The 27,612-nt window shown below is 42.9% G+C and overlaps 1 protein-coding gene and 1 pseudogene across 1 annotated transcript in view; both read left to right on the plus strand.

The window, feature by feature from the left end:
• The window catches only part of LOC138843473 (ATP-binding cassette sub-family E member 1-like), a 1,090,710-nt pseudogene that overhangs the window by 74,147 nt on the left and 988,951 nt on the right, over positions 1 to 27,612 (plus strand).
• The window catches only part of ASIC5 (acid sensing ion channel subunit family member 5), a 36,672-nt gene continuing 24,771 nt past the window's right edge, over positions 15,712 to 27,612 (plus strand). Inside the window, exons 1-2 of the mRNA XM_002716885.4 lie at positions 15,712 to 15,782; positions 19,415 to 19,721. Coding sequence (XP_002716931.3) covers positions 15,752 to 15,782; positions 19,415 to 19,721 — 338 coding nt within the window. The 5' untranslated portion in view covers positions 15,712 to 15,751. The remainder of the gene's footprint in view (positions 15,783 to 19,414; positions 19,722 to 27,612) is intronic.

Here is a 27,612-nt window from a genome sequence, read left to right on the forward strand (position 1 = left end):
TAAACTCATCTTTTATTTCCAGTTTCCATGAACTTTCTGAAGAGCCCTTGTAGATACCTTGTTATGCACAAGTGTTAAGCAGCATCCTGAAGGAAGGGCGGGTCAGAGGAAAGCTTTTCGTTAGCTGTAGCCTGTTACAGTGAGACATTCTCACAATACACCTGCACAACGCAGTCAGCTACAATTCTGAAACTAAAAATGTAGAAATATTGTTTTTTAGTGAGAATAAAAGGTTTATTTTCAACATGCGACTTTTTAACCCATTGTGACCTAGTTTCAGAAGAGTCTAGTGAACAGAATGAATGTGCTGATTTAAATTTATGTCCAGGTCCTCATTCCATTTCAGAAACCATCCAGGCTAGTTTCCACCCCATGCCTGAGCAAAGCTAGCCCTGCCTCACTCCTCTTTCTTTCCAGCTGGTAGTGGAAGTTACATCGGTGCCTCCAGCCAAAATCTATTTCTAACAAATTTATTTCATAGATAGTAAATGAAGCCCCAGAAAATTCTCAAAATATTGCCTAAATGCATCAGCTGGTTGGAGATAGAATTGAGACAAAGCCATTTAAAGTCTCCTGGCCCCAAGAATATAATGCTCATTCTCCAATGTCACACTTCTTCTATAAAAGAACACTGGATTCATTAAAGTAAATATATGCTGGTAGTATGTCAAAATAGAGTTGCTGATTATTTGTTTACGCCCTTCTTGCTCCAAATGTAAAAAAAAAAAAGGAGAGAATATGGAAAAAATGCAGATAAAAACAGGCATGTAAGGAACACAAGGCAAAAGAAAATTAATGTAGGAAAATATAATTAAGCCAAGACAAAGATTATTACAATGCAAGCCATGAGATAGGCATTTGTTCGACATTGGTAAAAATTTGCCCACAAGCAGGTATATGAATTACACTCCCATTAAAATAGAAAATAACCAATTTTATGGAAATTGTCCTGTGGAGTAGACAAAGGAAAAATTCCTTTATTATAATGAAAAAATTACCTAGAATATGGGTAAATCAAACACTAATCTCAATCTGTGATGTTCTATTGAGGATTATGGTGTACTTGAATTGCCTACACTTTATTACTATGTAACAGTTTCAATTTATTGTTTTAGAGAGTAGTCCGAAACAGAAGGCTCCCCCTCTTTAATAGGATTTGTAGAAATAAAGATTTCTATGTTATCTCAAAAACTAAAAAGGGAAAGAAAGAAAAGCGTAGAAGGGAGACAGGGAGAAGCAGGACTGCAGAAAGAAGGAAACATTCTATCTAGGAACTATATTGAATCTGTTAAAACTGATTAAAAATTAAAAAATAATACCCTCGCCCAAAATATACAGATTTCTGTCGTCAAACACTGGCCATACACAAATGAGCTTAGCACTTGTAATGCTTCTGAGAAACTTTTCAAACTGCCAAAGTGGATAGTGAATCTCAAACTTAAGTGACTTTCATTTAAAAATTCAAAGAAATGTATCAAAAAATGTATGAAAACTTGTGTACTATAGAACACACTTTGGGAAGTCCTTTACTGAAAAGCCTAAACTCTGACTCCTTCATGGCAGAATCTTGATGTCTCACCTGTGAACTTTCCTTTGCCTGTGTAAACATGGTAAAATAAACTAAACACAGGAAGCATCAAGATGACATAACAAAATTAATGATGGATATTGTAGGAGGAGGTAAAAGTGGGGCTACAGTTTTCACTGGAGAAGTAGGAGTTCTTGTCCTATCTACAGAGGTCATTGTGTGTGGTCTCAGTTATTGCAACAAATAATAAACCAACTTCATAAGATGTCTTCACATGGTGCAAAATAACATGGATAGCCTTCCAGCAATGTACCAATTATTCAAGGCATGGCTGAAATCTTTCTTTTACACCATCAGCCCACGGTGGCATGTGACACCTATGACTTCAGAGGGGATCCCTCTATAAAATGCATCTGGGAAATACTGGCTTTGCTTCTGCATCTGAAGAGCAGGATCTGGACCTCCTGGTGAAGGCTGGTGTTAGCTTTGTATATGGTGAACACTGAGAATTGTTACTGAATATTTTGTGGTTCTGGCTTTCCTTTACATTTATTATCTGACTAGGTATTATACACACACACACACACACACATGTAAGAAACAATCTTGGTGTCAGCTAGTCTTCAGAAAGCCTGGTGTTTTCTTCAGGAGAGAGGTTTGATCAACTTGAAAGACCTCAAGGAAGAACTAGTGTTGAATTTCTCCTTATTAAATCACAAAAGTACATCCTGTAACAAAATAGCTCCACAAAAGCACACCTCTTAAAAAATAAGCAGTACTAGGCTTTCACCTCCAGGGTGTAATGAACCATTAACTTGATTCATATCTTCCTCAAATTTTTCTGTGCCTAGAAAAACAATTGCTTTAAAAAGAATTTTAAATCAAGTCTTCTTCGTGTCTTCTGAAAAGTGTAAAGACACACTTGACAGTTTTTATCACACGGTTCATCAGTGCATTCCTGAGAGCTATAAACACAGAAGTAGGCTTAATGAACTGGTTTTTCTTTCTATGGAAAACCTCTCCTACTGATGCTGATTTTCCCAGGACTCTCATGTAAAGGCTGTTCTGCTCCCGCCAGCCCTTGCACCATGGGACCTGGAGGGGAATTAGAAGTGCGAGTCATTTCTTACTGTTGTTTTCAGACCATTCTCCTACCTTTCTCCCTACAACCCGCATCACTCCTCCTTGTCACTATTGTCTCCCTACTCTTGCATTAACCTCTTCCACTTTTCAATCGCTGGGCCTTCTGCTACCTGATATCCCCTCCTTCACTGAGGATCTTGAATTCCAGCTACTTGGCCAGCTACTGCCGTAGCTGCTAGCCATGGGGACCTCCAGACTGAGGCGTGAGTGCAAAGCATACCCTAGGTTTTGAAGACCAACACTGAAAAAACAATTGAAGACATATCCTTAACAATTCTCTCATTAATTATCAGCTGGAATTGTTAGCGGAGGCAGATGAAATAGGGTTTTGTCTTCACACAAGAAGGAATTCAGACATGGGACAGAGGAGTGGCAAGCAAGGTAGCAAAGTTGACTGGGGTCGGGCATCCATTGGAATTGTTGGGCATGTCTCCAGGCAGAATCTCAGGGAGCATGCCCAGTAGTCAGACTGGGATAAGTCAAGTCCCAGAGGTGGATGAAGAGAATACACCTGTCAGACAGGATGAGCATCTCAGGAGGGGCTGAGAACACAGTCTGTTCCAACTGGAGCTTATAAGGGAGTGGGGTCCAATTCTTTGTTTCTCCTTACCCTCCAGCTGTTTCTCTTGGACAAAGGTTTGTTCCCAAAGCTTTATTGTCTGATGTTATCAAACTTGATAGTGCACCTGGTGCCAAGAAGGGGAGATTTCCACAGGGTGCCTTCCTTGGGAGGAAGGTGTGACTACCTGTAAAGTTATTGGGGTATGGTCATGACTCTGGTGTGAAATACTGGGATGCTTCCGAGGTGTGCTTCTGCTGTGTTTTCCAAAGGCCCCTCTCTCATACATAGACCAATTTCTAACGTGCTACCACAAAATCTTATTTTTCTTTATTTGATTAGCAAAATATATTATTAAAATTAATTTTATGGCTACCTTTTTAAACGCTCTAAGAAAATCTAAAATTCCATGTTCCTCATACTATATTTGCATTGAACAACACCAGGCCAGAGCCTTCAAAAGTAACTGTTAACTTCCATAATTTCAATTTCCTGCACGCAATTTATGCCCACCCCTTCTCTTTATTTGTTTTAAAGATTTATTTATTTTACTTGAAAGTCAGAGTTACACAGAGAGAGGAGAGGCAGAGAGAGAGGTCTTCCATCTGCTGGTTCACTCCCCAATTGGCCCCCATGGCAGGCACTGCGTCGATCTGAAGCCAGGAGCCAGGTGCCTCCTCCTGGTCTCCCATGCAGGTGTAGAGGCCCAAGCTGTGCCGATCTGAAGCCAGAAGCCAGGAGCCAGGAGCTTCTTTTGGGTCTCCCAAATGGGCGCAGGGGCCCAAGGACTTGGGCCTTCTTCTGCTGCTTTCCCAGGCCACAGCAGAGAGCTGGATCGGAAGTAGAACAGCCGGGTCTTGAACCGGCGTCATCTGGGATGCCGGTGCTTCAGGCCAGGGTGCTAACCCACTGCGCCACAGCGCCCCCCACCCCATAGCACACTTCTGCAATCCTGACCTCGTCAGCCTTTCTGAGATCCTAAAGGCACTGAGCTGATTTTTCTCTCCCTCAGCCCCTCCACGTCCTCTGATCACTCTCACCCTGCTGAACTGCACTGACTAGTACTTACGCTCTTTCCTGTGCGTTAGCTGTTCTTCTCACTCTAATCCTGCGGCCAGAACTCCACCATGGCTCAGTCTCATTTATTTACTGGATGTCTGCAGCAAGATGCAGCTAGAGCGGAAAAAAAGCTCCCATAAGTCACTCTTAACCAGATTCTCTCTAAAGTTATGGCCATGAACCTCCTCATCAGCGGACCCTTCCCACGGCTGGGATGTTGCATGGTTATGATGCTTATACAGGGAAATGCCTTTTTAAGTGTCTACCCCACATTAACATTATCTCTCTTTGAGAATAGGATGCCTTGTCGTTAGAAGTTGCCTCTCAGGCTAACTGCCCACAGCCAGCTAGCCCCAGTAAGGATACCTGAGTGGCCTTCACAAAACCTCAAACTTCATTATAATCTAATTTGCACACCACAGGCACCATGGCAGTTAACATCACCATGAGAACAACCAAAGAGAACAAAAAGGCAAGAAAAGGGAGCTGGTGCTGCGGTGTAGCAGGCTAAGCCTCTGTTAGCAGCACCAGTATCCCATGGGCAACAGGTCATGTCCTGGCTGCTCCTCTTCTGATCCAGCTCTCTGCTTTTGGCCCGGGAAAGCACTGGAGGATGGCCCACGTGGTTAGGCCCCCACATTCACGTGGGAGGCCCAGAAGAAGCTCCTGGTTCCTGGCTTCAGATTGGCCCTGCTCTGTCCATTGCAGCCATGTGGGGAATGAACCAGTGGATGGAAGACCTTTCTCTCTGTCTCTCCCTTTCTCTGGCTGTAACTCTGCCTCTCAAATAAATAAATAAATAAAATCTTTAAAAAAAATGCATGAAAAAGGCCGGCGCCATGGCTCACTAGGCTAATCCTCTGCCTTGCGGCACCGGCACACTGGGTTCTAGTCCTGGTCAGGGCGCCGGATTCTGTCCCGGTTGCCCCTTTTCCAGGCCAGCTCTCTGCTGTGGCCTGGGAGTGCAGTGGAGGATGGCCCAGGTCCTTGGGCCCTGCACCCCATGGGAGACCAGGATAAGCACCTGGCTCCTGCCTTTGGATCAGCGTGGTGCGCCGGCCGCGGGCAGCCATTGGAGGGTGAACCAACGGCAAAAGGAAGACCTTTCTCTCTGTCTCTCTCTCTCACTGTCCACTCTGCCTGTCCAAAAAAAAAAAAAAAAAAAAAAAAAAAAGCATGAAAAGAAGGTGGCTCTTAGATTCTGAGAATTACGCTGTCCCTTTCCCAGAAAAACACGAGTTCTCTTCCCACTCGTGAGCATATTCCTCCTTCTCACTCCTGTTACCCCACTTTGTGGCTCATCAGTCCCCAGTGGACTGATAAACTGAGCCACAAGCCAGGCTCTCGCTTCTCCACTCTTTGGCCACTAGATAAAGTTTGTGCTACTGTTGCTCAGCTTCAGTGTCATTCCTGGGTTCATGACAACTAATAGACGAAGGACCTATATCGGGGTCCCTCCTCCACAATGGGGCCCTACAAAGGGGAGTAACAATATGATTCATCCATTCTACCATGAATGAAAGAAACATGAATTTGGAGAGACATTATCTCAGTGCATTGTGTAAAATCTACATGAAAAAATGTCTTAACCATTCACATTAAATTATTCCCCATGATTTGTGCCATTCTAATGTTTGACTTTTTAAAATATTACATCTTTGATTTTGTTTTTAATTTAATTTTGTTTTGTTTAGCTTTTCTTTTTTTAGAAGGTTCCATAAGCACACTACTTATAACCATCTGTTAGAATAGTCCTCAATGTTACCAATATATTCACAAATCAATATTTGTGTTGTAAGTCATTGGATGGAAGGTAAATTTCTCCCAAATGTTCTATTGCACACAGATAAAAGATCAGCGTTGAGAAAACAGACAGGAACATAAAACGGCAAAGCGAGTATTTGGAGGGCAACAGCCAGGTCACCTTGACCCACGGTGTTATGTATTGCGTGAACATGTAATTTTGCAACCTAATGGACCCACAAGTTAAGCATTAGTGGAGTCCTTCCCCCTGCCTTGACCAATTACAGGAACATTTTCAATATTCCATGAAAACCACAGAGGTGTTTAAACAAAACCTGTCTCCCTGAAGGTGTGGCTGTCAGCTGAGTAACAAACAGAAGCCTCCTACTGACTGAGCCAATAGCAAGTCGCAGCCAAGAACAGGAGTAAGAAACTCAGCAAGCAGATTCCCAAAAGTCTTTCATTTTCGGAAAACTGAACACACCAGCTAGGGATGGGCTTTGGAATGTGCAAATGACTAGGATTGATCCATAACTCATTGAGTACACGTCGGTGACGATGTCACAGAAATGTTCCCACCCCAGAGTCATTACTCCATTACGCCAGTGCAGATTACAAGAAATAGTTGCTTCCTATATTTAAAGATACAAGGATGATTTATTTTCTATCAGTACGTGCAAATAAAAATCAGCAGAATTCTTTTGGGTAACAAGCTGAGCATCTTCTAAGCTACAGTCATGGAATAAAAAAGTAGAATAAAGAGGGTCGTCGGTTTGTTGCATTGGTTAAGGCACAGCTTGCGATGTCCACATCCCGTTTCAGATGGCCTGGCTCCATTTCCAGAATGCTCAAGTACTTGAGTTCCTGCCACTCACACGGGAGACCCACGATTAATTCTGGTATTCAGGATTTGGCCTGGTTCAGCCCTGACTATTGTAGGTATGTGGCAGGTTGACCAGAAGATGAAAGAGCTCCCTCTGACCATCTCTCTGTCTCTCTCCATGTCATTTCTTGTATCTCTGTCAAATAAATAAATGATTATTTTTTTTAACTTTTATTTAATGAATATAAATTTCCAAAGTACGACTTATGGATTACAATGGCTTCCCCCCCATACCGTCCCTCCCACCCACAACCTTCCCCTTTCCCAGTCCCTCTCCCCTTCCATTCACATCAAGATTCATTTTCGATTCTCTTAATATACAGAAGATCAGCTTAGAATACATTAAGTAAAGAATAAATGATTATTTAAAGTAGAATAAAGAAATAAAATATGTGATACACTGTTGTTTTGACCAAGAAATCTAGAGGTTTGGTTTCTAGTATATCTGACAAAAGACTATAAAATGAATAGAACATAAGTAAATTATGGAATTATTTAAAAGGCACATCCAGAAGTGAGTATGTCTGTGTACTGTGTTACCTCTTTCTTCATGAACTCTCCGATAAGCAAGAGCTAAAATGATAAAGAATCCTATCTCTTGTCTACAACTGAATACACTGGTGCTTTTAATTGGTTAACCTGAATCTAAAGTATTACAAGTTTGAATCATCAAATTATTAATATTTTTCTACTAAAATATTTTAAGTTACTTTTAGTAGATAACTATGAAAATAAGATATCAATAAATATAGTAAGCTCATTTTAAATTAGTATTTTCCAGGAATAATACCAATTTAAAGAATTTTTAAAGGAATAAATAGGAATAGGTAATCATGTACAAAATAATAAAGCAATACATGCATTTTCAAATGTATTTAATTGTTTTTAAATCAGAATAGCAGAAAGTAAAGCTCATTGTTATAGGATAATACCAGCAAATACATAGAGAAAAAATATAGTAGAAATAGATCACCATGCCAATAATTATTTCAAAAAAATTCACTGATGTATGCTGAAAATCATTGCATGAGAAAATGAGAACAAGATAGTCTAATCTCAAATCATTGCCTCCATATATTGCTTATTAATTACAAAATAGAAGTGGTGCTCTTACAAAGGAGAACTCTGGCTGACACTTTAAGAGATCAAACTTACTGTCACCAAAGACAGGAGAAGCTGAGGTCATAGACTCATTGATGGGACCCATGACAGCAAACAACATCATCCACATGGTGCTCATCCCATAAATACATCACCTGGAACCAAGCAATGAACTGCACGACTCCAAACTGAGGGACATCTTGCAAAGCATCTGACATGAACCCTTTCAAAATAAAAATGGGATGAGAGGACCAAAACAAACAGATAAATTAGTGGCCAGGGAACTCTTCTGTATGTGAAGACTGAAAGCAACATGTGACTCTAGACTGGGTTTATGATTGGTGAAACTGAACACTTTAAAGTTAATTTGGTGGGGCTGGCACTGTGGTGCAGTGGGTTAAAGCCCTGGCCTGCAGCACCAGCATCCCATATGGGTGCCGCTTTGAGTCCTGGCTGTTCCACTTCTGATCCAACTCCCTGCTAAAGCACCTGGGAAAGCACTGTAAGATGGCCCAAGTGCTTGGGCTCCTGCTACCCATATGAGAGACCTGGGAGAAGCTCCTGGCTTCAGATCAGCTCAGCTCTGGCCATTGTGGCCATTTGGGGAATGAACAAGCAAATGGAAAACCTCTCTCTCTCTCTCTCTTTCTCTCTCTCTTTCTCTCTCTCTCTCTCTCCCTCTCTCTGCAACTCTTTCAAATAAATAAAATAAATCTTGAAAAAAATAGTTAATTTTGGGAAAAATTTGTAATATTAGAGTATGGGTTGCATTTGAAATAAAAGTTAAGTTCCCTGAATGAGGTCTTTATATTGTATTAAGGCAGGGTAGATGTCCTTGCATTTAAGAGATAAGAGGAGGAAGCATTTAGGGGTGAAGACAAAACAAATGTAAGAAAATGTTAAAACTTGGTGAAATGAGGTAAAGACTGCATGAGTATTCATTGTTGAGTCTTTGTAACTTTTTTGTAAGTTTGTACTATTCAAAATAAAATGTTGGGAAAATTACAATAATTTTCTCATGTCATAGTAATAAAAAAAAACTCACCCCTAGGACAAACTTATTAGTTATTCAACAAGTATTTATTTTCTCCTATCTGCTAGTCATTAGTCTATGCAGTTGGATAGACCAGCAAACAAAAAAGGCAACAACAACAACAAATCTTCATGTATCTTCCACCTTTCTTCCATATTTCTGGGATTACTGTCCCAAGGGTAAATGTTGGACTTGATATCTCAAGGTCACTTTCTGCATCACATGCTCTCATTACCAATGCATGAACATATTTGCTTTGAATAGATAGAATATGTTGGCTAATTTCTTCTACCTGATTTCTAAAAAAAGAATATATTGTAGTAAAAAAAACTAACACAGCCCATACCAGAAAATGACTCTATCGGTTCCATTTATTACAAACCAAAAGCAAGACACTACTGAACCATTTATTACCTTAAACATGTGCTAAGATGTGACCTTGCTTTGATTTTTCTTTCCAAGATTGTTAACCCCAAAAAGTCTATTTTGGACTAAATTTAAAAAGTATTCTTTTTTAAGATTTATTTATTTATTTATTTATTTGAAAGGCAGAGTCAGAGAGGGAGAGAGAGAGATATCTTCCAACCACTGGTTCACTCCCCAAATTGGTGCAACAGTGGCTGGAAGCCAGGAGCCAGTAGCTTCTTCTGTATCACACACGTAGGGGCCAAGCTGGTAGATCACCCTCACTGCTTTCCCAGGGGCATTAGCAGGAAACTGGATCAGAAATGGAGCAGTGGGGACTCAAACTGGTGTCCACATGGTATGCTGGTGCCACAGGCTGCGGCTTTACCTGTAGGCCACAGCACTGGCCCTGCAAAGTACTTTTTACATGGTCTTCTTCTGCAGACCCTGTTGAGTGGCAACAAGTCATAATAATGCCATATGGAGTCTGGCCCTCCCACACACACTTGGCACTCACCCTTCTTCTCTAAAAAGCAAAGCAAACAAACAAAAAACTTGCTGTAGCTGTGTCTGTACTGCTTGCTGCCCCTAGCTGGAATCCAATGTGTAAGCTGCCTTCATTAAGTCTTTGATTCTCATGTGGCACTTTCTTCTTCATTTTTTGGTCTCAGGATTCCTGCTCAGTTCAGGAGATGTTACACCCTCTGTCCCACTGACACACAAACACCCTGTAGTTTCTACCTTCTCTCTCTTGAAAACAAATCATATCACTATTCACAGCCAGGCATTGCCTCAAACAACAGTGAAATACAAAGTCTGAATCCAAAACTAAATATTTTTGGGTATCTGAAAATTAGCAGAACCTAAATTGTTATTAAAACACATAAAAACTACTTTTTTCTTCAAAAGTAGGATTGATTGGAAATATTTTTATGCATTTGTATAATGGTCCTGGGCCAGAACAAACTCACTTGTCTAGACACTGCATATTGATTCTGGATGTTGCTTACCCTTTGAACTCAAAGTCAAGCTCAGATGAAAGGTACGTTTGTTGTGTGTTTGTGTGTGTGTGTTTTATCTGCTTGTTTTGATTCCATCTTTTGCATGTATCAGTGTGAATAAGTAGTTTTCTGCTATTGATACTACTTGCACAAAAGCAGTGGATAAGGACAATTCAGAACTGTAGATCTGTGGGGAGCAATCCGGACTAGACTAAGTTACTCGAATTAAGACTTATTCTATGCATCTGCTCTCCCACAATGTGGCGTTGGGAGAGAAGTAAACAGCTTCTACACAGGTGCCTCCAGTTCAACTAATAAACTGTAGGACTTGCTCCTGATTGGAGAGCAGCGTACTCGGCGTGTGGGCAGCCGAGTTAGGATTGGCGGAGGAGGACTATAAAGGAGGAGAGAGACGGCATGCACCAGGAACATCTATGGGGAACATCTAAGGGAACCCGTGCAGCCCCCAAGAAAGCTGGCCGGCGGTGTGCCGCTCCCCTGCGGAAGTGGGGAATGTGGCCAGGGGGAACTGCCCTTCCACGGAGGTGGAAGGGATAGTAGCCAACCCGGGAAGAACCAGCAGCAAACCCGGGGAGGGCTGAGCAGACAAAAGAACAGCGCAGGGTCCTGTGTTGCTCCTCCACGAAGAGGGGGAGCGACATAGATCCTCACTGGGTTTTGATTTTTCTAACTATTAAGCTGTATGTGAGTATGTATGTGGCAGTAGACAAGGAAGAGGAAGGAATTTGAAAATTTGTCACCTGTCAAATATATTCAGATCAGCTGTAATGAACAGGGAAACTAGAATAAGGAAAGTGGGAACTTATATAATATTTTCACTTAAGAATTTTTATTTATTTATTTATTTTTTACAGGCAGAGTTAGACAGTGAGAGAGAAAAAGAAAGGTCTCCCTTCCGTTGGTTCACCCCCCAAGTGGCCGCTATGGCTGGCGCGTTGTGGCCGGCAGGCTGCGCCAAACCGAAGCCAGGAGCCAGGTGCTTCCTTCTGGTCTCCCATGCTGGTGCAGGGCCCAAGGACCTGGGCCATCCTCCACTGCACTCCTGGGCCATAACAGAGAGCTGGACTAGAAGAAGAGCAACTAGGACAGAATCTGGCTCCCCAACCGGGTCTAGAACGCAGGGTGCCGGCGCCGCAGGCGGAGGATTAGCCTAGTGAGCTGCGGCGCTGGCCTCACTTAAGAACTTTTTTTTTTTTTTTTTGGACAGGCATAGTGGACAGTGAGAGAGTGTGGGGAGCAACTAGGACTAGACTAAGTTACTGGAATTAAGACTTATTCTATGCATCTGCTCTCCCACAATATGGCGCTGGGAGAGGAGTAAACAGCTTTTACACAGCTGCCTCCAGTTCGACCAGTAACCTGCAGGAGCTGATCCTGCTCCTGATTGGAGGAGAGCAGCGTGCTCGGCGTGTGGGTAGCAGAGTTGGGATTGGCGGAAGAGGACTATAAAGGAGGAGAGAGACAACATGCACCAGGAACATCTAAGGGGAACACCTGTGCAGCCCCCGAGAGAGCCGGCCGGCGGCGTGCCGCTCCCCCGCGGAAGTGGGGAAAGTGGCAGGGGGAACCACCCTTCCACGGAGGTGGAAGGGTCAGTAGCCAACCTGGGAAGAACCAGCAGCAAACCCAGGGAGAGCCGAGCAGACAAAAGAACAGCGCAGGGTCCTGTGTCGTTCCTCTGCGAAGAGGGGGAGCGACAAGAGAGAGACAGAGAAAGGTCTTCCTTTGCCGTTGGTTCACCTTCCAGTGGCCTCTGCTGCCGGCACACCAGAAGCCAGGTGCTTCTCCTGGTCTCCCATGGGGTGCAGGGCCCAAGTACTTGGGCCATCCTCCACTGCACTCCCTTGCCACAGCAGAGAGCTGGCCTGGAAGAAGGGCAAATGGGACAGAATCCGGCGCCCCGACTGGGACTAGAACTTGGTGTGCCAGCGCAGCAAAGCGGAGGATTAGCCTAGTGAGCCACAGCGCTGGCCACTTAAGAACTTTTTAAATTATGTTTTATTTATTTGAAAGGCAGAGTGACAGAGAGAGGGAGGGAGAGAAAGCAAGCGAGAGAGGTTTCCCATGTGCTGGGTCACTCCCCAAATGGCTACAATGGCTGTGTTGGGCTAGGCTGAAGCCTGGATCTAGGAACTCCATCTGGGTCTCCCACATGGGTGGCCAGGAACCAAGTACTTGGGCGTCATTTGTTACCTTCCCAGGCACATTACTGGGGAGCTGGATCTGAACTAGAGCAGCTGGGACTCAACTGGTACTATGAATTGGGATGCTGATGTCACAAGCAGTGTTTTAACTGGCTGCACCACAATGCCAGCCCCCACCACCACCAAACTACTCTTAGTGGATTTTAGGAATTTAGGAAACTTGAAATGACAGAGAAGAAACAAGGTATAGCCATGAAGAGGATATAGAGCTCTGATTTTCTAACTACGTAGAGAAGAAGAAATTCAAATTTATTCAAGTCACTAGTAAAGCAAGGCCAAGTGTGAAGTATTCTCAAAAATTATTTATTTGAGAAGCAGAAAGACTCACAAAGAATGACAAACAGAGAGGGATCCCATCTGCTGAGTCCACTCATTTCAATGCCCATGAAGCCTCTAGCTGGGCCCAACTGGCCTGAGCTGAGAGCTGGGAATGCAAGGAGTGAGGTACTGGCAGAACTGAAAAAGAAACAGGAAAGACTATTGGATGCTTCACGTTAAAAGAGAAAAAATGAGCTGGCACTGTGGTGGAGTGGGTAAAGCTACTGCCTGTGACATCAGCATCCTCTATGGGTACCGGTTGGAATCCCAGCTGTTCCACTTCCAATCCAGCTCCCTGCTAATGGCCTGGGAAAAGCAATAGAAGATAGCTTGGACAATTGCTACCCATAAGGGAGGCCCAGATGAAGCTCCTAGCTCCTGGCTTCTATCTGGCTGTTGGGACCAACTAGGGAGTGAACCAGCAAATGGAAGATCTCTCTGTCTCCCAATCTCTCCTTCTCTCTGTAACTCTGCCTTTCAAATACATAAATCTTAAAAAGAAACAAACAACAACAAAAAATGAGAAATGGAGAGCTATCCACGTAAGATCAAATATTTTTAATGTTTTTACAGAAGAGGGACAGTTTCAGCCAATAAAATTAGGAAACACTTACTCTAGACTGTGTGGATCCAGTAGAGGATAGGCAGGAAATGGGAAAACCAATCTGTCTTCCTTTTTCCTTTTTCCATCTTTTTTCTTTATCACACACAGTGCCATGGAGGAAATATTCACAGGTTGTGGCTGGGAAGAAAGAGGAAGTGACGTGGAAGCAGAAACAGTAAGTGAGCTTTAAGCCAGTTTGCTCTCACGACAGAGCCTTGGTTAAATTATGAAGCAGGTAAAGTATAGCTTCTGAAGCCTCGCTGTCGTTTTCTCTGGAATTTTCTGTCCACGCATTTCCCTCCATGGCCACCCCAAGTCCCTTGTCACTGTGCCTCCAGCCTGGTCTGAGCTTTCTGGACAAGCCCCACTCCCTACTAGTCTGTGCCCAAACTCAAAGCAACCAATTGCTCTTCCCCTAGCAGTTACAGCAGCACTTACCTGACAACTGGGCCAGTTGGCAATATTAACCCTGTAGGTCACCATGCAGCCGGAGTGCACCTGAACACTGAGTAGAAAGAGTAAGGGAAGTCGAGCAAGGCGTGGGGACTAGTGAGGCTGACTGCTATGCTGCCCAGCAGGTCCTGAATTTCAAAACTGTAACTAGCCCCAAATTTCCAAGTTTCCAAGAATATGTAAAATACATGTGAATAGTAATTGGTGGGGCCAGCACTGTGGTGTAGGGGCCACAGCCTGCAGTGGTGACACCCCCTATGGGCGCTGGTTCAAGACTCAGCTACTCTACTTCCAATCCAGCTCTCTGCTATGACCTGGGAAAGACTGCTAAGTCCTTGGGCCCCTACACCAGTGTGGGAGACCTGGAGGAAGCTCTTGGCTCCTGGCTTCTGATTGGTGCAGCTCCAGCCATTGCGGCCATTTGGGGAGTGAACCAGTGGATGGAATCTCTCTCTCTCTCTCTCTCTCTCTCTCTCTCTCTCTTTCTACCTCTGCCTCTTTGTAACTCTGCCTTTCCAATAAAATAAATAAATCTTTAAAAAAAAAAAAGTAGTAATTGGTTAGATGCTTGTAAAATTTTACCTTTGCAAATTCGCAGGTTTGAGCTGGTAGAGATACACGCAATTCCTGAGTTGTGTCAGGAGATGGTGCCATTTATAAACAAAATGAGCATTCTTTGCTCAATATAACAAATTTGAATGATTTTTCAAAATGTTAATATGCAAAACAAGTGGTGTCAAGGTTTTGCAACACATATATTCTTCCAAAAACGATTTATTCCTGAGGACGTGTATTCTGCAGTTTTATTTTGTAGCTTTCATTACTATTTCTGTTATAAACAATTTCATCTGTTAAAAATACTAAAAGACGGGCCGGCGCCGCCGCTCACTAGGCTAATCCTCAGCCTTGTGGCACTGGCACACCGGGTTCTAGTCCCGGTCGGGGCGCCGGATTCTGCCCCGGTTGCCCCTCTTCCAGGCCAGCTCTCTGCTGTGGCCAGGGAGTGCAGTGGAGGATGGCCCAAGTCCTTGGGTCCTGCACCCCATGGGAGACCAGGAGAAGTACCTGGCTCCTGCCATCCAATTAGCGTGGTGCGCTGGCCGCAGTGTGCTGGCCGCGGAGGCCATTGGAGGGTGAACCAATGGCAAAGAAAGACCTTTCTCTCTGTCTCTCTCTCTCACTGTCCACTCTGCCTGTCAAAATAAATAAATAAATAAATAAATAAAAATACTAAAAGACTTCAACAAGAAAAAAAACCCTTTCCACCCAAAAGTTATTTCATCTACATTTATATTTGGAATTGCATGAGGGTAAAGAGAGATATAACTTGAGGAGACCCCCAGGTGGGTCATCTGTCAGTTGGGCTGGACAGAGCTCCTGTGAAACCATAGGTTTTTGATAAGGATCGTCCATTTAAATCTCTTTATTTTTAGAAAATGACCTCCTAAAGATAGTTTTCTGTTTTTCATTCCATGATAGCTTCTCATCAGTCCTTAAACACCCATTGCTGGCTCTGCCAATACATTGGTTTATAGCTTATGTAGTTTGAGAAGCAGAACATAGCAACACAAATATTTAAATTGCCCTCATGTTTTACAACCTCAACTGCTGTATTTTATATAAAGGCCACAAAATGAAGATTGCTACTGATGACAACCAAACACAGCCTGAAGACTCCTGCTTACCGAAGTCACTGATGGAGCAGACTCAGCCGCACGCTGCGGGAGGTAGGTCCTGAGAACCAGCTTCACCCCAAGGGGCTTGGAATAAGACAAAGGAAGGGTATTCTTTTAATTTATCCATTTGGTTGGTTTGAATTCCAGTGTTACATGGACATGATATAGGTCAAATAAATTTGCAAAATGTTGCTCAAAGAGTAAGTTATACAAGAGAGTAAAAACTAGTTTAAAATACGACTGCATATTAGAATCTATTCTGTTTGTTCTTTGTTGTTTTGCTCCTTTTGATTTACATTTATAATGTGCCTGCAGGTTTTATTTTTTAAACGGAATAACACTTGCTCTGTCTTCCTCAAAATGCCCCTATGATGATCAGCACTCAATGTGAGGGCCACTTGCCCTCATTCCCCAGCATGCACTCTATCAGGAAGCAGAGCTCTCTGCCTTACAGACCAGGGCGCTGCTCATTTAACCCATTCTAATCCCTCTGGCAGTCAGGCACAGCCTTGTTTTTTCACTATTCACCCAGCACATTATTTTAAACATGTCCTAAAACCCAGTAAAGGGCTGAGAATGTTCCGGTAATGCCAACCAGTGGTCTAGGAGCAGATCTGTATTAAATGGACTGGCTGGTTTCTGACAGATGCATGTGAGACATGGTCTCAGGATGAAGCTTGCAAACAGCCATACCTAGCAGGGCCAGTTGCAGTTATCAGATCACTTTCCCTCCTCCTGGATTTGATGCCTGTAATAGAGGAGATGAAGGTGCCCTGAGACTGAGTGACCCCTTTAATAATGAATTCTTCACAGGTGTTTGTAATGACCACATAATACACAAAAGAACCCAATAATTAGATTTATCTTGCTAACTAATAAGAATGAAAAAAAAAAAACCATTTTCCATGTTTCCTACTTTGGCCTGGGACTGAGACAGTTGCTACATACATATTATCAAATTTGATATTACAAAGAACACTAGGTGGGTGCTGTTTTAAGATTTTAGTTCAACTTGATTTGTTGTATAGTCTTGAGAAAATAATCACAGTGTAATTTGCGAGCACCACCAAACACTGACAATGAAATGGGCTCCCTCAGAAAATGTTGCTAAGTGCATATTATATGCACCCACGTCTGAGAAAGTCTGTAGCTAGTTGTTTGTGTCAATTATTTAATGATAAGTAGAGTTTGACAGTGCTTGAGAGTAAATTAATGATAGACAGTTAACAAAAATAATACTTCCTGATTTTTAGCAAAGGACACAACGTTAATTCATCTTACTATGAGCATTCATGAGCTGTGGAGTACTTGTTTCTTGTGTGAGAATTTAAACAATTATCAAAACCCTTAACTATTTTACCATTACCACATCACTACTGAATTAGTAGAAAAAATAGCTGATATTGTTGAGTAACAATCAAGGTCTAGGTCAGTGCTAAGCTCTCTCCACACATTATCTTACCTAGTACACACAACCAACTTGTGAGCAGAAACTGTTGCTGCAGTAGGCAGAAGAGGAATGAGTGAGATTCAGAAACTTGGCTGAGGATGCAAGGTTATAAGAGGTGAGGGCTGAACTGGAAGTTAGACTTCCCATTGCAAGGCCCAGCCCATCATCTGAACTGTGCTGTGTTCTTCCCTGAGCAAAAGGAGTCTTTGTATCTTTTCCTATGGACAAATTAAAATAAATTAAACCAAAATAAAATTCCAAATATTATATATATAATATCTCCAAAATATTTTAGTACAACTCTCATTGGTTCTTGTCAATCAATATCAACAAATATTCTTTGAATATTGACAGTCTTAAAAAGATTAGTTCATTTATGAAGAGGTAGAACAGATTTCCTTTTTTTTTTTTTTTATTTGACAGGTAGAGTTAGACAGTCAGAGAGAGAGACAGAAAGGTCTTCCTTCCATTGGTTTACCCCTCAAATGGCCGCCATGGCCGGTGCTGCGCCAATCCAAAGCCAGGGGCCAGGTGCCTCCTCCTGGTCTCCCACACGGGTACATGGGCCCAAGCACCTGGGCCATCCTCCACTGCCCTCCCTAGCCACAGCAGAGAGCTGGACTGGAAGAGGAGCAGCCGGGACTAGAACCCGGCGCCCATATGGGATGCTGGCGCTGCAGGCGGAGGATTAACCAAGTAAGCCATAGTGCTGGCCCTGTTAGGGTCCGAAAACGCCCACCGCCCGAGGAACGACTCCAAGAGTCTTTTCTCTCATCCAACCAGCAAAGGGTTAAAGATTTATTGATCCAACATGTTGGGGCTCTCTGAACATACAAGGACAGAGGAGCCCCAAGGAACTACAGCATAGGGTTTATAAAGGCAAAAACTGCAAAATCGGGAGGGGGGAGAGTATACACGGTTGCTAAGCGGTTGCTAGTATCTTACAATCAGCAATTATGATCTTAAGACATAGACAAATCACATCTTCATTATTAGCTCAGGTAACCCAGGTGCAACCGTTTTATTTTTAAGCTTGAGCAATCATGCTAGGGGGTTTTTGTGCGTTGCCAAGGGTGATATAGTGCACTGCTATTGTCCGACTATTTGAGATCATAGTTTCAGACCAGAGTCTCACGGTGGGGGGGTTGCTTTCCCAGAATGGAGTCGCAAGTGCCCCAAAATGGAGTCCCTACTGTCAAGGGGCTACTTCAGCCCCAAAAATAGATTTCTTAACTGATGATGCAACTGTAAACATTCAGACTAAAGAACCCACAAAACCAAAACTATTGTTTATGGAAGCATATAAAGCATGGAAGCTGCACTCACCATAAATTCCAATTTTAGTACATGTGCTGCCGAAGCGAGCACATTCTCACCATAAATTCCAACACCATACGACAAAGATTAATTGAAGAGCAGATTGCTTTTAGCTCCATTTAAAATATCAGAAGAATAAGACTGATGTAGCTCTGAAGAGTGAGCCTGTTGTAGTCCATGGCATCTAAGAAGGGTATTTTAAAAATTACAGGGGCAGGTATTTGTTCTAGCAGGCAAGGTGCCACTTGGAATACCTGCCTTCCATATCATACTCCCTGGGTTCAACCCCCAGCTCCGCTCCCATTACCAGACTCCTGCCAATGTGCACCCTGGGAGGCAGAAGATGATGGCTCAAGTAGTTGAGTCTCTGGCACCCATGTTGTAAAGCTACACTGAGTCCCAGCCCCAGGACTCAGTCTGGCCCAGATCATGCCATTGTGGGCATTTAGGTAGTTCATCAAAGAATGTGATCTCTCTGTATACATCCCTCTCCCTGTCCCTCTCCCTGTCCCTCTCCCTCTCCTTCTCCCTCTGTCTTTGCTTATCAAATAAATAAAAATTCCAAAAACAATTCAAGCTGGATTTTAAAACATTACATGTTGTAGGAAATTCATTCAAGGTGGGTTGATTTTGAGGCTGGAATTAACCTCATATTAATATGATGCGATGAATATATTTGCATTAACAGTAGTCACTCTGAATAGCATTAGCATGTTCTCAATAGATTCATGTAGGAAACACTTGTACTTCTTGACTCCTAAATAAGTCATCCAATGCAAAATAATTTTGAGTCCTTAAAAATAACACATAAAAAGGGGTAACCTGTTTGGCTTCATATGGCTCATGTTTTTTACACACAAGACCAAGGTTTCCTAACTCACTACTTTTTTTGTTATTTTTTGGGCAAAATCGTAAGGACTCATAGAAAAGATAAAGCTCTACCTTTCGAAGCAAGCCCTGCCATCTCCCACTGACCGCAAGAAATTTGACCATGACTTTGCCATCTCCACTTCCTTTCACGGGGTGCACAACATTGTCCGGAACCAGAGCAAGTGGCGCCAGGCGATGTGGGCCGCTGTTGTCCTGGGCTCAGTCTCACTCATGGTGTGGCAGATCTACGGTCGCTTGTTCAACTACTTCAGATGGCCAACCACAACGTCTGTAGAGGTGCAATACGTGGAAAAGATGGAGTTTCCAGCCGTGACGTTTTGTAATTTGAACAGGTAAAAATCACTGTTTGCATAAAAATTAATCTTTATTTCTTTGCTAACATAAGCTTTCTTGAGTGGCTGTCATAAATGTTAGCATTGACCAAAGACGTGGTATTTAACATATGTAAAATTATTGAAGTTCTTATACTTGGAAGCACAGCTCCATGAAAGCAAAGAAGCTTATTAATTTATTCCTTTACTGACTTTCATTTCTATTACAATTAAATGCTAGGTTCCAGTTTCTATGTTTGAAAAATAGATATAAATTTTTTGACTCCTGCCTTAAAGCTTATTAATTAGTAAAAAATTATATTAAAAAAGTAAAAATCACAATGTAATATGGTAATTGCATGCTACAATAAAGTTGTTTTCAATGGCTCCAGAAGCACAGAGAACAGAGTAACTATCTGTTTAGGGTGTCAAAAAAGTCTGGGTATTACAAGACCAGAGGCTCAGAGGTGGATGTGAGGAAGAACTGGAAGAGAGAAGTACTGTGCAAATGCACAGACATATGAAATGTTGTGGTACTTCTGGCAAGATAGTTGATGTAGTGGAGGCAGGGCTAACTTCATGGATATGTTCCCTGGGGCAGTCACACAGGGCCCTGAGTGTGAAAAAGCCTCACACTTGATTTATGCTCTGTTACTGCTGTCACATCAGAAAATTGCCATCCTCTAACTGTGTACCAAGTCTGCAGGGAGGAGGCCAGAGTTGCCCAGTGAGCTCCTGCAGGCGAGTTCACATGTTGGATTTTTCTATGGTGTGGAGACCTCCTGAAGATCGCCTATTTGCCAGCTATTTGACCATAGAGAAGGCATTCAGCCTCCTTGTCAGGAGTCAGATGGGTTAATAGGCAGTCAGGGGGGTCCTGGTGGAAATTTAGGGTGCAAAATGATTGCTTTTCCCAAAACTTACCTTTAGCAAGGTCCAAAGTGCCTGTCCCATTCCTTAAGAATTCCCAGTTTTACCATGAGAATAGCAAGGGGTGGTGAATTTGTTAAACAAGCCAATCAAAAGGCAGAAATTAGATTAAAAAATAAGATCCAGGGGCCATAATGGGTAAAGCTGCCCTCCTGCAACACTGGCATCTCACATCAGAGCAGCAGTTCAAGTCTCAGCTGCTCTGCTTCCACTCCAGCTTCTTGCTTACATACCTTAGAAAGCAGTAGAAGACGGCCCAAGTACTTAGGCCCTTGGCACTCATGTAGGAGACCTGGTTAGAGTTCCAGGGTCCTGGCAGCTGCCTATCCTAGTCACAGACATTGCAGCTATTTGGGGAGTGAGCCAGCCAATAGAAATGTGTACATTTCCACAAACCTTGAAAGGTATTCTTATGCAACTATCAGAAAGCTACAGTGGCTATACTCATCTCAAAAAACAGACTCTAAAATATTGCATATTACTAGACAAAAATATAAGTATTTTATAATGATAGAAGTTTTACGCCATAATGAATATATAATTATATATATATGTGTGTATATATATATATATATATAGAGAGAGAGAGAGAGAGAGAGTCAGGACACTTCAAGACCTTCCATTAATAATCAGTAGAGCAACTAGAGAGAGGATCAATAGAGTACTTAAAATACTCGAACATTCTTATACAAATTAGATTCAAGAAACATCTACAGAACTCTACCCATTTATGAGACAATGTTCATTATTCTCATATACACATGGTTCATTCTGTTGAGGTAGACTAAATGAAAGCATAAATAGGTATAATGAATTGAAAGGATTATAGATCAATTAAAATATGTTCATCAGTCTTCATAGAAATAAATTAGAAATTTGGCATACTCACAAATATGAGAATATCAAACAATGCACATTTAACTAACCAACAAGTTCTAGGAAAACTCACAGAGAAAACTGGAAAACACTTTGAGATGAATGAAAATTAAAACACAACATGTGAAATTAATGGGGCACAGCTAAAGAAGTGATTACAGGCAAAGTGTATTAAAAAGATGACTAAAACAGATTAAAAAATATCTAAAGAAAATATTTAATGCTCTATGATTTCAATTCTTTTATATTCTTTGTATGAAACAATGTATTTCTCATAGCTCAAATCACAAATCAATGATTTAAGATTTGTGTTAGATGGTGGTATTTATTTATTAAAGATTTTATTTATTTATTTTATTATTAAGAATCCAGAACCTTCTTCCAGGTCTCCCTCACGGTTGCAGGGGCCCAAGAACTTGGGCCATCTTCCACTGCTTTCCCAGGCCACAGCAGAGAGCTGGATCAGAAGATGAGTAGCCGGGACAGGAACCAGAGCCCATATGAGAACAATGAGGCATCTGCAGTGGTTTGAAAACCCTTGTTTAAACCACATGAACTGGGCTGGCACTGTGGCTCACTAGGCTAATCCTCCGCCTTGCGGTGCTGGCACACCGGGTTTTAGTCCTGGTCAGGGCACCTGATTCTGTCCCGGTTGCCCCTCTTTCAAGCCAGCTCTCTGCTGTGGCCAGGGAGTGCAGTGATCTGTAAGTTATTTGAGAGAAAGCAAAACTGAATATTATCAGTTGCTCAGTTATCAGCTAGGGGTCTGCTGATAGAACTCAATTCCTATAACCTTTTGGTGAAACTACCTTATTAACAGGAAATGGATACGCAGCATGGGGAGATTTGGTCAAGGGACTTGGGATTATTAGGAAGAGTTTACTATGTGATTGGTTCCAGGGGCCTATCCAGTGTATGTGACAGTAAGAGCACATCCTGTTTAATACTCCACTCCTCAGTACTGCAAAGTTACTTTAGTAATGGCTATGAAATTAAACAAACAATGCATGCCATAAATGTTTAAAAGCAAAATAAACTTAATATGTAAATAGGGAAAGTGACAGATTAGTGCATTTTAATGCTAACTTTTTTATTTTTTTATTTTTTATTTATTTATTTATTTTTTGACAGGCAGAGTAGACAGTGAGAGAGAGAGAGAGAGGACGGTCTTCCTTTGCCGTTGGTTCATCCTCCAATGGCCTCCGCGTCTGGCACGCTGCAGCCGGTGCACCGCGCTGATCCAATGGCAGGAGCCAGGTACTTATCCTGGTCTCCCATGGGGTGCAGGGCCCAAGTACTTTGGCCATCCTCCACTACACTCCCTGGCCACAGCAGAGAGCTGGCCTGGAAGAGGGGCAACCGGGACAGAATCCAGCGCTGCAAAGCGGAGGATTAGCCCAGTGAGCCACGGCGCCGGCCTGCTAATGTATTTTTAAAGGACATGCTTTAAAAGAAATACAGCAATGAAGAATAACATTGTTCCCCTCTTCACTTTTTTTGCCCATTGGATGACTTCATCAAAATGAACCTTCCATAGTTAAAGTTCAATAGTGCAGCCAGAGATGCAAATTTAGCTTCACTCATGGTTGGTTAAAGAATAATTCTTAACTTTAATTTTGAAAAGTTTCTTTCACATGAATTAACAACTGCACAAATAGGATGACTTAACCTCATAAAGATACATCGAGCAGCAGTTCAAGAAAATTAAATTTCACAATTAATTCCAGAAATTGCAATACTGTTCATGATTTTGTTTCTTTAGAACATGTTTAAGTGATTTTCAAATATTTCTGGGTAAAAAATTTCCACTAAAATGTCTTCATCATGAAATTTATCATAAATTTCCATTATATTTACTTAAAAACTTTTGAAATCAGTTTTATTCATTAAAATCAGCTAATGGCTGGATATAATAGGGACTGGTATTTTTTAATCTATTGTTTTGGGACAAGAAACTCAGGGTCCTTCAACTTTATAATCACCATGTTTCTTATTTATTCCAAATCTGTTTAAATTTAAAACAGTATTAACTGACTTTTAATAAAATATAAAATCATGATTCATAAAAATAGAAAAGAGTTTTATATCACAGATATTATTAATTAATGAGAGACATGTAACATGTTTAAATTGGCTCAAAAGAGAAGAGAATTCAGACATTCGTTCCAATTCTGCTTTTCCAAAAACAATTTGTAAAATAGACATATTTTGAGGCCAATGTCATGGCGTAGTGCATAAAGCTGCCGTCTGCAATGCCAGCATCACATATAGGGACTAGTTCAAGTCCTGGCTGCTCTGCTACCGATCCAGCTCCCTACCAATGTGTATGGGAAGGCCACAGAAACTGGCCCAAGTCCTTGAGCCCCTGCATCTGTGAGAGACCCAAAAGAAGCTCCTGGCTCCCAGCTTTGGATTGATCCAGCCTCAGCTATTATAGCTATCTGGGGAGTGAATCAGTGGATAGAAGACCTCTCTCTCTCTCTAACTCTGAGTTTCAAATAAATAAAGTAAATCTTAGATGTACATACACGCACACAACACACACACACACACACACACACACACATCTGGGGAGCTAGAGTTGTGGCTTTGCAGGTTAAGCCACTTCCTGTGACTCCAACATCCTATACCGGTGATAGTTTGTGTCTTGGCTGCTGCACTTCCAATGCAACGCTCTACTAACGTGCCTGGGAAAGCAGTGCTTGGGCCTCTGCACCCATACAGGAGACCCAGATAAAGCTCCTGGCTCCCAGCTTAGGCCTGACCCAGCCCTGGCCTTTGGGGAATGAACCAGAGAATGGACGATACCTCTCTCTCTCCCATTCTCTCTCTCTGTAACTCTACCTTTCAAATAAATAAATACATCATTTAAAAAACCTACACACACCTTGTTAATATGTGGCATATTTGGGCATGTTTTGGCAGGACTCAATGAAGGACTGAGACAACTGGAACATCAGAAATGTATGTACTTGGGTCACGCATTTTGGGGAAGCACATTTAAAATCATTACCACGCATAATCAGGATGGATTTAATAACTGGTTACCAGTTGTTAAATTGTTGAAGCAGAACAATATATTTATTATTTTCTTTTACTTGGCCCTTCTCAGCATATGTTAAGTAACATAATAAGGTAATCCTTATCTAAGCAATGTTTCTTAGAGGCTTACTCAGCAAGACTTCAAAGTTCAAATTAAAGCCAAAAAAAAAAAGCCAATAAAAACCATTTTGGTTTTAATCAATACATCACACAAAAATCACAAAATCAATACATCACACAAAATTTCACTTCCTTGTTCCTAATATTGTTCAACATTATTTATTGAGTTTAATCCATTTTTAAAAGAACGTTTCAAGGAATCCTTTCTGCCTTTTAGCCTTTTTATCTATCGTATCTGTACTTCCCACACGTGTGATCAACCCTGCAGTTCTCTGAGTTGTCTTGGGCAGAATCCAGTGACGCTTACATGAGGGAGCATGGACGCTGAGCCGGTGCAAGATTCCAGAACCTCAGGATCTGGGAGCAGGATCTGGTAGTGGACACAGGGGTCCATTCGCTGAGGGTGTTGCCAGCTCAGCAGCCACGAGCAGGAGCTGCTCAGCGGAAAGCTGCACATACTTGTGGTGTGTGGAGGGGATATCACAGCCCCCGACAGCAGCTGCCTGCCTGAGAAGCAACTTGCTAGCGCTTTTATGCTAAGAGCTAAGGAGTAGGGCCGGCGCCGCGGCTCACTAGGCTAATCCTCCGCCTTGCGGCGCCGGCACACGGGGTTCTAGTTCCGGTCGGGGCGCCGGATTCTGTCCCGGTTTGCTCCTCTTCCAAGCCAGCTCTCTGCTGTGGTCAGGGAGTGCAGTGGAGGATGGCCCAAGTGCTTGGGCCCTGCACCCCATGGGAGACCAGGAGAAGTACATGGCTCCTGCCATCGGATCAGCGTGGTGCGCAGGCCTCAGTGCGCCGGCCATGGCGGCCATTGGAGGGTGAACCAACGGCAAAAGGAAGACCTTTCTCTCTGTCTCTCTCTCTCTCACTGTCCACTCTGCCTGAAAAAAAAAAAAAAAAAAAGCTAAGGAGTGGCCCAGATGCAGAAAAGAGAGAGCTGGGAGGCTCTTCCTGTTTGCAGGACATGTCTTCACACATCATGCCTTCAGAAAATCTGCCTCCAATTATTTTAATTTTTTTTTTTCTTGCAGCTTTAACTGTTGCTTGTCTGTGGTGATCTGGCCCTCTCTAAACACAATGCTGCACGCTAAGTTTGTCTGATACATTCTCTGAAAAACAAGCTGAAGCAAATAAACTGCTTTCGACTCTGCCCTTCTTTTTCCTAAATCCAACACTCTTGGTTGCAGAACTCTGGTATCCTGTGAGGCATTGTCAGAAACTTGAAATAGCTTTGAGGTGTATCATTCTACTAGTGATTCACATCGCATTTCTCCCCAGTATCTGTTGTTAATGTAAACTGCTAACTCTTCAAAAGAGTCCCAGAAATACTTTGATCACGACAGGTAAGGCTTGGGACACACTGCAGTGAGGTGGAATACTATTACAACAGAGGCTGAGTACTCTCAGAGGAGCTGGCATTGCGGCTCAGTGCGGTAAGGCGCCACTTGGGACACCTGCCACCCTCATTGGAGTTCTGGCTAGAATTCCAGCTGCTCCACTCCTCATCCAGTTTCCTGGTAATGTGCTTGGGAAGGCAGTGGAAGATGATGATCCAAGGATTTTGGTCCCTGCCATCCATGTGGGAAACTCTGATGGAGTTCTTGGCTTCTGACTTTGTCTTGGCTGAGTCCTGGCTTTTGTGGCCAATTGGGGAGTGAACCAGTAGATGTAACACCTCTCTCTCTCTCTCTCTCTCTCCCTCCCTCTCTCTCTCCTCTCTGTTACTCTGCCTTCAAAATAAATAAGTAAATCTCTTTAAAAAAAATAGTGTCTCAGAAAAGAGAACTGAGAGACTGGTGTTGTGGCATCGCTGGTTAAGCTTCCACCTGCAACACCAGCATCCCACGTGGGCACTGGTTCCTGTCCCCACTGCTCCGCTTCTCATTCAGCTCCCTCCTAATAGCGCTGGGAAAAGCAGCAGATGATGGTTCAAGTAAGTGCTTGTGCCCCGTCACCTCTGTGGGAGAGTTGGATGAAGCCTCTGGCTCCTGGTTCCTGCCTGGCTCAGCCCTAGCCATTGCAGCCATCCAACAGTGAACCTGTGGGGAGCAACTCGGACTAGACTAAGTTACTGGAATTAAGACTTATTCTATGCATCTGCTCTCCCACAATATGGCACTGGGAGAGGAGTAAAAACAACTTTTACATAGCTGCCTCCAGTTTAACCAGTAACCTGCAGGAGCTGATCCCACTCCTGATTGGAGGAGAGCAGCGTGCTCAGCGTGTGGGTAGCAGAGTTGGGATTGGTGGAAGAGGACTATAAAGGAGGAGAGAGACAACATGCACCAGGAACATCTAAGGGGAACATCTAAGAGGAACATCTGAGCAGCCCCCGAGAGAGCCGGCTGGCGGTGTGCTGTGCCGCTCCCCCACGGAAGTGGGGAAAGTGGCAGGGGGGACCGCCCTTCCACGGAGGTGGAAGGACGGTAGCCAACCCGGGAAGAACCAGCAGCAAACCCGGGGAGGGCCGAGCAGACAAAAGAACAGCGCAGGGTCCTGTGTCGTTCCTCCGCGAAGAGGGGGAGCGACATAATGGTGCCGTGACTCGGATATGAAGCTTAGGAGGGATATGAACCAGTGAATAGAAAATCTCTCTCTCTCTCTCTCTCTCTCTCTCTCTCTCTCTCTGTCTCTGTCTCTCTATCTCTCTCTCATTCTCTTTCACCCCTCCCTCTCTAACTCTGAATTTTAAATACATAAATGAATCTTCAATAAGAAAGGAACGGAGAAGGAAGGATGAAAGAATGAGATGAAAGCAGGCCCTTCACAGGGCTCTGGTACCTGGGCTGTCTCTGCAAGGATCCCACATGGCTAAGTGAAGTTTTATATAAGATGCTGATCATGAAAACTGTTTTCTCATCTCTGAAAACATATAAAAGGCTCGTTTGACATGTTTTTTTCGCCCTCATTTGTTTTGTTTTGTGTATGATCCACTTTGGGAAAG

This window comes from Oryctolagus cuniculus, chromosome 8 (genome assembly GCF_051225735.1).
Source record: "Oryctolagus cuniculus isolate XC-2025 breed Fujian yellow rabbit chromosome 8, ASM5122573v1, whole genome shotgun sequence".
NCBI lineage: Eukaryota > Metazoa > Chordata > Mammalia > Lagomorpha > Leporidae > Oryctolagus > Oryctolagus cuniculus.